Source organism: Maniola jurtina, chromosome 24 (genome assembly GCF_905333055.1).
Source record: "Maniola jurtina chromosome 24, ilManJurt1.1, whole genome shotgun sequence".
In the NCBI taxonomy this organism is placed as follows: Eukaryota; Metazoa; Arthropoda; class Insecta; order Lepidoptera; family Nymphalidae; genus Maniola; species Maniola jurtina.
Window position 1 is genome coordinate 6,500,244 of NC_060052.1, and position 14,201 is coordinate 6,514,444.

Sequence of the window (14,201 nt, forward strand, 5' to 3'; positions counted from 1 at the left end):
AACTTGCATAAATACGGGTGTTTTGAAGGTTTAAGTTCAGTCTCCTTCTGAGATTCGGAGCGATATCGCATATTTTCGGTATTTGGATTGTGAACTGAATAATTAGATGTTGTGATAGCAATCACGCTCTAATTAAATTATTTATTTTGGCATTAGTTTGTTTAGATTAAAACTCTCGGATAACCTTACACATTAAACTTGTGTTTTTTTTGTGTTGGTTTTGGAGAGGACATTCCAATAATTCGATAAAAATATTTAAATAATACCTGCTTTTCTGAGTGACGCCAATACTATGGTTAGCTAGATTTCCGTAAAAATAACTAGTTTTAAAGTTACACGGGTTATTTAGTCTTGGAACTTAACAACTTGAATTAATTCTTGCGCTTACTTCGCTTACATTTCTTAATAGTGAGCCTCCAAAACGCCATCCTAAAATCGGGCGAATAGAATGCGTAAATAAAAGGGTTTATTGCCGAATTGAACCAACCCAACCAAGTCAAGATATACATTAAAACCGAATTTACGTAATCAGTTGGTATAAAGGGAGTTAGTAAGTAGTATAGGAAGAAAGGTAACCAACAAGCTATGAAACCTCCAACAACTAGGCTCAAAGTTTGAGCTGTCTTGGTTTCTCTTCTTAAAGAAGATACCCGGTTTTCCATATGTTCCTTGGATGAATAGGTTCTGTGCCGAATGTGGGTAGTCCCTTTGTATTTGAAGTTGGATTTGTATGCGACATCGTAGAGGCGAGATTCCTTTTCTTGGTTGGACCTGTATGAAGAAATAAATGCATTAGTTTAATAAGTTCAGTTCAAAATCAAAATCATTTATTCAAAATAGGTACTACTAGCTGACGCCCGCGACTTCGTCCGCGTGGATTTAGGTTTTTTGAAATCCCGTGGGAACTCTTTGATTTTCCGGGATAAAAAGTTGCCTATGTGCTAATCCAGGATACTATCTATCTCCATTCCGAACTTTAGCCAAATCCGTCCAGTGGCTTTTGCGTGAGGAAGTAACAAACATACACACACATACACACACACACACACACACACACATACAAACTTTCGCTTTTATAATATTAGTGTGATTGTAAGCCTTTTGTTTGTCCGTTTTTTAGATTTGAAAGATGATATAGTGGTGATAAAATTAAAACTAAAGCTACGAGGGTTCCAAACGCGCCCAAGTCTGAGAAGAGCCTTCAGAGTTTGATGAAAACTGGCATTTACAGGGTGTAACCATAATAACGCTAGCAAAAACGAAGACAGGTACTGATAATTACTTTGGTAAGATACTACGTGCAGCCAATGCCGTACGTTTTCTAGTATTTAGTATTATAGCGTTAGCCTCGCTGCATCCATCGCGCGTTTTTTTTTAAATTCAGATACAAGTTAGCCCTTAATTGCAATAGCAGTTTTTACTAAACCCACACCCCTTTGGTTTTTACAGGGCATCGTACCGGAATGCTAAATCGCTTGAGAACACGGTTTTGCCGGTAGGATGGCAACTAGCCACGGCCGAAGCCCCCCCCCCCCCAGACCAAAAAGCCTCCCACCAGCTTTTGATAAAATCTAAGGCAAAGAACCTACCTATACTTCGGCTGGCGTCGTTTTTCGCTTCGAAAGCAACATGGACATCTCTGCTCACTCTGTAGTGAGGTTTCACTGAAAGCGGTTGATGTTTTGGATGGTTGCTTACAGGCGTTCTGTCTCAACGACAGTTTGTCCGACCCTGAGTCTGATTCAGAACGGATGCAGGATAGGTTGGATTTCTGGAACAAAAACCCGGTTTAGTCCATGTTTCGCCAAGGTCTGTACCTCTACATAGTCGAGATTCCACGGACTCGTATTAAGCGATTTCTAATACGCACTGCTAGAATATGAAATGGATGTTTTAGGGTTCCGTACCTCAAAAGGAAAAATGGAACCCTTATTGGATCACTTTGTTGTCTGTCTGTCTGTCCGTCGTGTCTCTCAAGAAAACCTATAGGGTACTTCCCGTTCACCTAGAATCATAAAATCTGGCAGGTAGGTAGGTCTTATAGCACAAATATAGGAACAAATCCGAAAACCCTTGAATTTGTGGTTACATTACAAAAATAAATAATACTAGTATTTTCAATTTTCAAAGTAAGATTATATCTACCAAAAGGCTTCTTTACCTGTACATTCTAAACCGATTTTTTTTCTTCACCCTCTAAAAATTAAAAATCTACGTACCTTGCCACATTTAGAAGAAGTACTTGAAAGCTGTTGATGCCTCCTTGCTACCACACAGGATATCCTGGCATAGACGTAGACCATCACGATCATGGGCAGAAAGAAGGAGCCCATGGCAGAGAACACCACATAGCCAGGGTTCTGGTTGTAGCGACAGACTCCACCTTGGTTGTGATCTGGTTCATACCTGGAGAAAAACATAAAGGTTTTAGATTTCAGAACTATCTGATACTAGCTGATGCCCGCGACTTCGTTCGCGTGGAAGTAGGTTTTTTTAAAATCCCGTGGGAACTCTTTGATTTTCCGGGATAAAAAGTAGCCTGTGTGCTAATCCAGGGTATAATCTATCTCCATTCTAAATTTCAGCCCAATCCGTCCAGTAGTTTTTGCGTGAAGGAGTAACAGACACACACACACACACACACACACACACTTTCGCCTTTATAATATTAGTGTGATGTATAGCATTCGATGGTTTATGGATTTCTAATGTGCATCTACTTAGACCAGGCTATATCATCGTCATCATCTCAATCGATAGACGCCCACCGTTGGACATAGGTCTTTTAGTGACTTCCACACGCTAGTCTTGTGCCGCCTGAATCCAGCGGCTCCCTATGACTCGCCTGTTATCGTCCGTCCACTTAGTGAGGAGTCTTTCCGATGGAAACCGCCATTTTCCAGAAATCAACGGCACCTTGGGACCCTAAAGTCTATGGGCTTCCAGGAAAATGAATTCTTTAATATAAATAATCCGCTAGATAATTATTAATTTTAGTAAAATGTCTTGGAAATGCTTGTATTATTATAAAACAGGTAAGTAATTAGATATTACTTACTTAGATAAATATTTTTTTTTTTTTTAAATAAATAAATTGTTTATTGCAGCCAAAATTTTACAAAAGATAAAGAAAAACATCGCGAGAAAACTCAATGATAAAATGTTTTGTAAGTTGTGTGAAGTCTGCCAATCCGAATTTGCCTAGTGTGGTGGCCTATGTTCTAAACCCTTCTTATGAGTTAATGATGACGGATTATTATCAATCTGCAAGAGTCCAAATAAAGCCTCACGTAGGTACAAACCTATATATCTTTGGTTTGAAAATATTTTTACTATGTTAGGTACGCATAAATATAGGTAGCTTAACTTTGATTAGAATAATTAGGCAGCAAATATTTAGATTAGAATTTGCCAAGTCTATAAACAAAGATATAATATATCAAGTCAAATATTGCTTAAAATAGACCCAATCAGACTTTGATAGTTGCCTGAAATATATTATGTAAGTTCCAACAGAACCGAATGTAAATAAATATAGCAGAGAATATAAATATATCTTTTAAATATTCTTTTTCCCGCAATCCCGTTGAAATCTTCCAAAATCCTTCCTGTGCACGGTACCCCTCCGAAGATATAATACTAAAGGAATATTACATCCTCCTGAACCAAAACAAGAATTTAAAAAAAAATACTAAAACGATTTTAAATTACTTTCATTTTACAAGCTACATTGTCCGTGAGTAATAATAATCAAAAAATTAAAGATCTTACGAAAATTGTAATAATATACAACTGTTTATGTGTAGTGTTTGTGTGTTTGTATATGTAGGTAAGTGTACATGTGTGTGTATATGTGTCGGCGTGTCTGTGTGTGTATGCGCGTGGATGAGGATGGAAGCGGTGCAGAGGAAGATCACTGATTGCACTGTCTATTCCTTTACTCTCAGAGTCCGCTGGACGACAATCCGACACGATCGGAGAGATATCAGGGGCAAGATATACTCCGGGGCAGGGATATATTATAGGCAGGGATATATAACACCGCTAATTTGCAACTCAAGCTGTTATTGAGAAAATCTTAAAAAATAAACCCAATAGGTAACTATTTTTGCTCGAACGAGACTCGGACCTGTGACCATGAGATCGGCAGTCGAATAAACTTGCTATCAAACCCAGGCAGTCTATCCATAGACCAAGTAAGAAGTCTGGTAAAGACATGTGCCCATACTGATTCTTTTGCTTAAAACTGCTAGTGTAAAGGTACTTACCATCCAAACATAGGGGGACAGGTAATAGTCCCAGCGGAAATCCAGACAAAGAAGATCATGGTCAACGCCAGCTTCTTGGATCTTCTTCTTCTGGAGTACGTCAGAGGCCTGGTAACCGCGAGGTACCTATCCACGCACGCAGATGAAGACGATTGAAGCAGTGCAGAGGAAGATCACTGATTGCACTGTCTATTCGTTTACTCTCAGAGTCCGTGGGACGACAATCCGACACGATCGGAGAGAGATCAGGGGCAGGATATACTCCGGGGCAGGGATATATAACACCGCCAACTTTGCAACTCAAGCTGCTGTTGAGAATATCATAAAAGATAAACCCAATAGGTAACTATTTTTGCTCGAACGAGACTCGGACCTGTGACCATGAGATCGGCAGTCGAATAAGCTAGCTATCAGACCCAGGCAGTCTATCCATAGACCAAGTAAGAAGTCTGGTAAAGACATGTGCCCATACTGATTCTTTTGCTTAAAACTGCTAGTGTAAAGGTACTTACCATCCAAACATAGGGGGACAGGTAATAGTCCCAGCGGAAATCCAGACAAAGAAGATCATGGTCAACGCCAGCTTCTTGGATCTTCTTCTTCTGGAGTACGTCAGAGGCCTAGTGACCGCGAGGTACCTATCCACGCTTATAGCGCAGAGGGAGAGGATGGAAGCGGTACAGAGGAGGATGTCCAGGCTGATCCAGATGTCACACAGAATCCAGCCGAGCTCCCATTTGCCTAGGAAAGAGAAACAATATGATTATTACTGATACGAAATACTGCAGCATCTTGCTGAGGCAGAGCCCTCTTAGCTCACAGATATTGGTCTTAGTATTTTCTCGTTTTAAGTTTAGTTGATAATTTGTATGAATTGTATTTTTATTTTTATTCTTTTTTTTTGTGATTTTGTTGAGCTGAATAAACTTTTATTTATTTATTTATTATTTAATGATAAATTCGAGATTTTTTTTAATCTTTGTATTTTGTCGGGGCTTTATCACTTTGTGATTATGTCACCCCCATGAGCAAATCAACTTATATTAAAACTTTAAAAAAAAATTGAGATCTGAGCGTACTTTGACCTTAGACTATTTTGACGTTCCCCCTGGTGCATTGGTGAGCGCTGTCTTACAAGTGGGAGGTCCCGGGTTCGATCCCGGTAAGGGAAATTTAGAATTTTATAATTTCTTAATTTCCTCTGGTCTGGTCTGGTGGAGATGCTTTAGTTCGCGTGGATTTAGGTTTTTAAAAATCCCTTGTAAACTCTATGATTTTTCCGGATAAAAAGGAGCCTATGTTACTCTCCAGGTCTTTACCTATACCCTTGCAAAAAAACACGTCGATCCGTTGCGTTACGACGTGATTGAAGGATAAACCAACAAACAAGCACATTTTTGCATTTTTAAGAGGGCTCTCTCCGTCACTCGTTTCATACAATCGTAGTTCCAATTTCATTTGAATATTAAGTAACCAAAGTCCATGAAATTTTGCAGACATATTCTAGAAACTAATATCTATGTCTGTGGTTTTCCAGATTTCTGTTAAAATATTCGGTTTCAAAGTTACGCGGTCTTAAAAGTTTACATACAAATCTTTGAACCCCTGTAATTTTAAAACTACATATTTTTAGAAAAATCTAAAACACCACAGACACAGATATTAGTTTCTAGAATATGTCTGCAAAATTTCATGGACTTTGGTTGCTTAATATTCAAATGAAATTGGAACTACGATTGTATGAAACGAGTGACGGAGAGAGCCCTGTTAATATGGGTAGTGGTTGCAGATACGTCTTGTCGGCAGTGAGCCGTCAAAGGCAAAATGTAGGTACTATCCGCGACAGGTTGAGATGGCACTCGGGGTATGAGGCGGGGGGACGCCCCGCACTCCCGCACGTTACCCGCGCTCGCCTGGATTGGCTTAGCTCAGCGACTGTGTGGGGCGTTCCCTCCCCGATTGCCATTTCAACCTGTCGCGTACTATAGCTATGTCTATCGATTAACAAATTACTTATAGTATTTTATGTACCTACTACTGAATGCAATGCTGATTGCTTTAATCCACAAAGCATCAAAGAGAAGGCAAGCTCAAAAGGTTGGTTAACTTGACTAGATAGGCCTAATACTAAGTGAAGCAATATCTAGCTCATACCTGAGTGACTTGGCTTGTGCACACCACAGAATTCAAAATATGGTGATAGAAATGGTAAAACTACCATGACAGCGGGCACGCAGCCGATTTTTAACATTACACTTGCAACTCCATCATCATAATCATCTTATGTCTTTACCCACCGCCAACCTACTACTGAGTATAGGTCTCCTCTCAGAATGAGAAGGGTTTACGCCATAGTCCACCACGCTGACCAAGAGCGGATAGGTAGACTTCACACACCTTTGAGAATTTCTCTCTCAGAACTCTTGAGAACTCTCAGGCATGCAGGTTTCTTCACGATGTTTTTTTTTCACCGTTAAAGCAAGTGATTATTATTAAATTGTATATAACGCACATAATTCTAAAAAGAGGCACGTTAACAGAATCGAACTTTTGACCAACTAAGCTGCCACCGCTTTTATTACAACTCATACAAAATTATAAAAAAATGATGTCTTTATCATCCAAAGTAATTATAAATTAAAAAATAAATAAGCTGTAACGCTATTAAAATACAATAGGTAGTTATTTTACGAAAAATGTACTGATGTTTTATTGCACATCAGTTCAGCGACAATACAAAATAGCCCCTTTAGTTCTATTTATCAGAATTCTGTGATTATAGACTATAGAGTTTCACAGACTTTCTACATGTTTGATCCATAGAGATGATAGGTATTACTTTAGTGTTTACGAATTGGATATATCGTTTGTAGTCAAACAATACTGCATTTCATCTCCTGAGAGCTTAGCTAATACTACGAAGTTCAATTCGAAAGGATGAGATTACCCTCGCTGAGCGACATTGAATTGATATTATTGAATCAATTCAATGTCGCTCAGCGAGCTATAAAAAAGCTATTTATTTTTCTTCCTAGGATAAGATACGATGAGCAAATCGACAGGAGAATTAAGGTCACTGACATAGACCAACCATCAGCCATCAGCCATCTGAAGTGGCAGTGGGTAAGCCAGGCTAAAGAGACACTTAATTACCTCACTAACCATCTTATAAATACGAAAGTGTGTCTCTTTATTGGGTTTTTTTTTTGTTCTTCAATTACGCCGCAACAGAGCAACGGATTGAAGTGATCTTTTTAGATAAAAAGCACCTACCCGTTTCTATGTACCAAACGTCAAAATTTCTATGTAGAAAACGTCAAAAAAAACTGTGCAAAGCTAGCAGTCAGACGGACAGACATACTTTCGCATTTATAATATTAGTATGGAGGTATGGATGGTATCGATAAATACATAGCTCAAAGCTCTGGGTCGCGAAAAATTATATTTTTGCATGAGACGTAGGTTCTTTATAACGCAGCCCTCTACCACAGCCTTGAAACTGTGCCTCTACCGGGTTGGAAGCGCGGTAGAGTTCCGAATTCAAAATACATATTAGCTAAAGAAAAAAAAAAAGATATTCAGATAAAAAGATGATTCCAAATTCAAACTTATCATAGTTACTTTTCAGGACAGTTGTGATGAACAAACATTTTTCCAAATTCAAAATAAATGAAAGGAATGAATGATTAGTGATTACCCTCTATGAATGAAACATACTTACTTTTCTGGACAGTTGTAATACTGTCCTGGAAGTCTAACTTTCGAACCAGTTTACAGGGTATGAAATGTGCACATTTCAAATTCACAAAAAAAAAATTGGTTGTCTGTAAAGTCGGTTTACTGACGATAGTTGAACGTGACAACAAAGGCCGATTGTGCTTCTTTGTCGCTCGTTCCGCGCTCTCGCTTGCACTTCAAGCCTGACATGGAACGCCTCAGAGCGAGGTAACGCCGCATGAGTCATGTTTTTTCGTGCGTGCAGCCGGCTCTATCGAATTATAAGACGTTGTCACGTCAAAAGGCTTGTATCATTACATTGTGATAGTATGCTCGCTCTTGATCGATTTTTGATGTAATTTGTGACTGAAAAGCGACTGAAAAGGCCACGGTAGGTAATTATTTGGAAACGCTTTCAATACGAGCGTCAATCATTTTAAAAAGCTTTTCCATAAAAGTTACTTTAAGCGTAGGTGGGTAATAGGTATCATCAATTTTCACTCGATTTTGATTTTAGCAGTAGGTATATACCCATACCACCTTATTCCCGCGACTAATTTCAAACCCCTATTTTATCCCTTTAAGCTGTGATATCCCCCCCCCCCCCCCCTTAAGCTGTGCCTAGTGGTTAGAACGTCCGCCTCCTAATCGGAGGTCGGGGGTTCGATCCCGGACACGCACCACTAACTTTTCAGTTATGTCCGTTTTAAGCAATTAAATATCACTTGCTTTAACGGTGAAGTAAAACATTGTGAGGATGCATGCCTGAGAGTTCTCCATGTTCTCAATGGTGTGTGAAGTCTGCCAATCCGCATTGAGCCAGCGTGGCAGACTATGGCCTTAAACCCTTCTCATTCTGAGAGGAGACCCGTACTCAGTAGTGGGGCGGAAATGGGTTGATCATGATGATGATTTTTTTTTTTTTTAATTATATAGACTAGCGCTTGGCTGCAATCAGACCTGCTAGCAAGTGATGATGCAGCCTAAGATGGAGCGCGCTTGCCTAGAAGTTGCCTATTCACTCTTGACTTGAAGGTACCCATATTATAGGTGGAAGGGAAAACTGACGCCGGATTATGATGATTTTATCCCCTTTAGGGGTTGAATTTTCTTTCTTAGCGGATGTTTCCGTCATAATAGCTATCTGCGTGCCTCAGCCCGATCATAGCAGTAGTTTGAGCTGTGCGTTGATAGATCAGTCAGTCAGTAAGACAATCAGCTTTTCTTTTTATATAAAGATACAGATTACCCAAAAAAAGTCAGCAGTGTAATGTTTTCAGGGGTCATGAATATGTATGTATGTGAGTTTATTCCACAATAACTTCTAAATGGGTCCTCACAGAATCTACAAAAATTTATATCTACGCGGACAAAGTCGCGGGCAAAAGCTGGTCATTTATTATATCTACACTAATAATTAACTTTCCCTTTGAGTTTATTGATTGTCTAAATGAAATCACTTAATTTTCCAAGTATTGCGAGAGATTGTCTAATAAATAATTTTCCCATTTCTCCTAGATATATTAATTAAAACAGCGCTATCTGTACGTCCATAAAATATAACTGATTAAAGCAATGATATGTAGACAACCGACCGGTAAAGTCATAATTTCTAGTCTATTAATATATCAAAGTTCCAGACAGCTCTTATGTGGCTAGATATAAGCAATTCGGGAAATGCTCGAAGGCTAAAAGCTTGGTATTCTGAACAACGTAAAGCGAACCTTCATCGTCAACTGATGGACTTCCACTGTTGGACATAGGTTGGAGGGCCTTCCTAAAGTAGCCCTATTTTTAACCCCCGACCCAAAAAGAGGGGTGTTATAAGTTTGACGTGTGTATCTGTGTATCTGGCTGTGGCATCGCAGCTCCTAAATTAATGAACCGATTTGATCGAGAGTGTTCTTAGCTATAATCCAAGAAAATCGGTTCAGCCGTTTGAAAGTTATCAGCTCTTTTCTAGTTACTGTAACCTTCACTTGTCGGGGGTGTTATAAATTTTTAATTTACACTTGTTCTTTGATTTTACGTTACCATAGTCTAATATTTGACATATCGTCGATTCAGGACCCCTTCAAGCATCAAAAGCATCTACCACTAGTTCGGAATGCAATTCCTACCGACGAGAACCAGCAAGAAACTCGGCGATTGCTCTTTTAAAAGATTTGATATATAGAATATTATGCCATGTATAAAAGTACTTGCAGTCCCATACATTGCTGGAATGATCCACCAAAAAAGAGGGGTGTTATAAGTTTGACGTGTGTATCTGTGTATCTGTCTGTGGCATCGTAGCTCCTAAACTAATGAACCGATTTTAATTTAGTTTTTTTTTGTTTGAAAGGTGGCTTGATCGAGTGTTCTTAGCTATAATTCAAGAAAATCGGTTCAGCCGTTTGAAAGTTATCAGCTCTTTTCTAGTTATTACTGTACTTGTCGGGGGTGTTATAAATTTTTAATTTACACTTATCATTTATGTACATGTAATCTGCGATTGTATCGGGCATATTATTTATAGTATGTATCTAATCTATAAAATATGAAAATTTATTATAATATTATGTAGATGACTTTAGGTCATAACTCTAGTCAGTTAATATATCAAGCTCCAGACAGCTCGTTTGAGGCTACATATCTAGATAGTAAGATCTCACAGTACCTGGATATGATAGGTACATTCAACCTGAGTGCAAAGCGGACGTTTCTTACCAGAAAATTGAAATGAAAATTTCAGAAAAGCGGTGAGGTCAATTTTTTTCCAACTTTTTGCTGTAAGCCCCTAAAACTACGACTTACAATTTCACAACCCTGATTGGGCACTTTTTTTCAAAACTAAAAAAAGCTTCTGAGGAGGTTCTTAACTCAGAAGCCTTGGCCTAAACCCAAACTGGTTTAGGCCAAGTTTAGTTCCCACTACTAGTGAAACCTATTCCATTGTAGGTATTTTTAAGCCAGTTTCCATGATTTTCCATAATGTTTTCAAAAGTATGTGAATTTGCAAACCTGCACTTGCTGTTCCATTCTAAGACCCGTTCTCAGTAGTGAGCTGGCGATGGGCGAAGATGATCTCTGAATCTAAAAATAGTTACCACACCCGCAATATTTTAAAAACGGCGGACGGATTTTGTTCTGACGGACAGACAGACATGTCACATGACGAAACTATAAGGGCTTCTTACTAGCTACGGAACCCTAAAAAAATATTCAACTTACCACTTATATGAACAGCGATAGCCGGTGGCATAACGAATATGCCAACAAGTAGATCTGCCGCTGCCAAACTGGTTACAAAGCAATTGGTAACCGTTCTTAGTCTCTTCGTCGTCACTACCGCAGATATTATCAAAGTATTGCCTATTACTGTCACAACTATAAGAAGACATAGTATAGTTACCACTGTCACTTCAAACACGTCGTAATCACCCGTATCACAAACATCACTGAAATCTGTAACATTATTAATACCTTTGTCACTGTTATTAGAATCGTTACAGAATATCTTCGGAACTTTTTCATCTACAGTTCTTATTATATGATAAATGTTTTCGCTTGCATTGAACCCTTTTTCTTTTATGTTTTCTATAACTAGTTCTGTTTCTATTCCTGCGGTTGTGTTCCATTTTAATATGTTCCCAATGAGTTCAAAATCAGATACCGCAATCATGGAATCACGCTGTTCTTTGAATCCGGTTATGTAAATCCATTTTCTGGAACAAAGAAAATTATTAGAATTGATTTTGTGTTAGAGAAAGACGCTTTTTTTGTTATTACATTACTTCCAATAAAAAGAAAGGTTCAATTTAATTTATAAGTGCGACAATTGTACATGATACACAGAAGCTTAAGGTCAGCCGCTTATTGGGTTAATCGTTTAGGCTGACTTTCCACCAGCCCGTTTGTCCCAACCAGTTATTTTATCTACTTACCCATTAAAGCAAGATTGGATTTTAGGCAGTAAAGTAAATAGGTATACCAATTTACAGAGGCATTTAAAACCAAATCTACGACTTTCTGTAAATTGTTAGAGTGGTTTATTTTTATGTTTCATTTTGAAGATATCCTGAGAAAGAAGTTATTATGAAGAAAGATCTGTGCCTCCGGTTCACTTTTCTTTACTCCATTACAAGCTAGCTCTTGACTGCAATCTCACCTGGTGGTAAGTGTATGATGCAGTCTAGATCGAAGCAGGCTAACTTCAAAAGGGTAGGGCAGTTTTATTAAACCCGGCTTCCTAGCATCGTACCGGAACGTAGGGTGGTAACTAGACTCTCACCAGACCAGACCAGACCAGAAACAATTAGGAAATCATAAATTCGTAAAATTGGCTCTGCCTGAAATCGAACTCGGGCCCTTATAAGACCTCAGCGGTCACCATTGCGCCATAAAGTTCTTTAAATTTCATCTGCCGTTGTGTGGTAGCTCTTTAGTGTTTAGAAATTTTCGTTTAAATGATTATTAGGTATATTAGTGGTCATTTACTGGAAATTTAGGTATTTTAAAGGGAAACTACTAGATTCACTACTGGGTATATTTAGGCATTATAAAAGTAATTTTCTGATATTAATTTTCGAGGATTACATATAAAAATCTATAAAAACAATAGGAAGTGTTCCCCGAAATTGATTTTTCGAGGAAATATTGCTTGAAGGGGAAAGAAAGTTCTGAATGCTCAACAAAATTAATCTCAAGAAAAAGTTATAAAGAAAAATTGCTTCTCCGCAAAGTAGCAATAAAGAGGTTGAATCTCGGGAGTACAAACCATGTAATTAAAGCTAAGTAGGTTATAATTACGTACTCGGAAAATTCTGGGGAAATGGTGGGGAAGAAGCTTTTCCCGCGTTTTTAGAGTTCCGCATCGATTTGAGGTCAAAAAGAAAAACCCGACTGCGATCGTCTTAATAAACGCTGAAATATTATAGTAAAATTGTTTTCCTGTCGCTTGTTGTATTTTAATGTTGTAGTACATTTACATTTATGAACTCAGAATTTTTCCTCTTTCATTTGACATCCCACTCGATACAATAGCAAAAAAAAAAAAAAATTTGGAGACCCCCACTTTTTTTCACATAACATCCGTTAGGTCAAATTTTTTCGTATAAAGTGTAGCCTATGTCACCCGGATCTTTACGACGAATCGATTGACACCTCATTCATCAAAATCGGCCCAGTAGTTTAGGCGCTATGGTGGAACACACAGAATCTGGATACAAACATACACACATACATACATGGAGTGCTAAAATCATAACCCTTCCTTTTGGCTTTGCCGCAGTCGGGTAAAAAGGAACCCTTATATCAGACAAGTTGAAGGAACCGCAGGTTTCAGACGATACAAAACCTTCTGAATGTGGGATTGCCTTAGGAGAGACCTATGCCCCAGACGAGTAGGTATTAACTACACTTTGTATAAAATAGTCGAAGAGCCGGGAGATTTATTTCTCTAGGAAACCCCTTGACATTTATTTTTCAGGGTTCTTGATTATCGTGTATAGGCAGAACAGAACCTCCTTTGCGTAGCGTCAACAACAAATAGATGCATTTTCTTTCTTTCTTTCTTTCTTTCAGGGGATACCGCAAGCAGGTGAGGTTGACCATTGGAGCATTGGGTGTAGATGTACTCCCCTACTCCCTCTTTTTTAACCCCCGACCCAAAAAGAGGGCTGTTATAAGTTTGACGTGTGTATCTATCTGTCTGTGGCATCGTAGCTCCTAAAGTAATGAACCAATTTTAATTTAGCTTTTTTTTTGTTTGAAAGGTGGCTTAATCGAGAGTGTTCTTAGCTATAATCCAAGAAAATCGGTTCAGCCGTTTGAAAGTTATCAGCTCTTTGCTAGTTACTGTAACCTTTACTTGTCGGGGGTGTTATAAATTTTTAATTTACACTTGTGTGTTGATGCCTATATATATATTTTTAATGTACCTATTTACTCCATAGGATTTTCAATCCCCAAGCTCTCGGACCAAAAGAAAATGTTAAAGATTATTCCCACGTAGAGGTAAACTAAAGAAAAAAAAATTACCCTTTTCCGTTTCGTTTAAACGCTTTTTGTGACCTCAATACGTGATCTCACGTTTAATTTAGCAGACAAACGTGATTTTCTCTATGTTCGTTTAAAATACCATCTTCTCTCTTTGAATAGGTAGGTCATAGAGATAGGATAAGTGGGTTCACTTCGCTTACATAGGATTTCACTTTGAATTTTTCTCTTTGATAA

The 14,201-nt window shown here is 38.3% G+C and overlaps 1 protein-coding gene across 1 annotated transcript; it reads right to left on the minus strand.

The window, feature by feature from the left end:
* Window positions 1-324: 324 nt before the first annotated feature.
* Window positions 325-11,672, minus strand: LOC123877828 (octopamine receptor 1-like). The gene is made up of 5 exons (XM_045924744.1): window positions 11,199-11,672; window positions 4,781-5,009; window positions 2,220-2,406; window positions 1,590-1,771; window positions 325-771 (listed from the first exon to the last, which is right to left on the minus strand). Exons 1-5 carry the CDS (start codon window positions 11,647-11,649, stop codon window positions 372-374), a joined length of 1,449 nt encoding a protein of 482 aa, XP_045780700.1. The 5' UTR covers window positions 11,650-11,672; the 3' UTR covers window positions 325-371.
* Window positions 11,673-14,201: the final 2,529 nt, after the last annotated feature.

Excerpts from the sequence above, each read along its gene's own strand:
- LOC123877828 (XM_045924744.1), bottom strand. The coding sequence starts at position 11,649 with ATGATTGCGGTATCTGATTTTGAACTCATTGGGAACATATTAAAATGG. Across the intron at positions 5,010-11,198 it reads TATCGCTGTTCATATAAGTG|GCAAATGGGAGCTCGGCTGG; the intron begins GTAAGTTGAATA and ends TCTCTTTCCTAG. Across the intron at positions 1,772-2,219 it reads CTTCTTCTAAATGTGGCAAG|AAATCCAACCTATCCTGCAT; the intron begins GTACGTAGATTT and ends TTTTTGTTCCAG.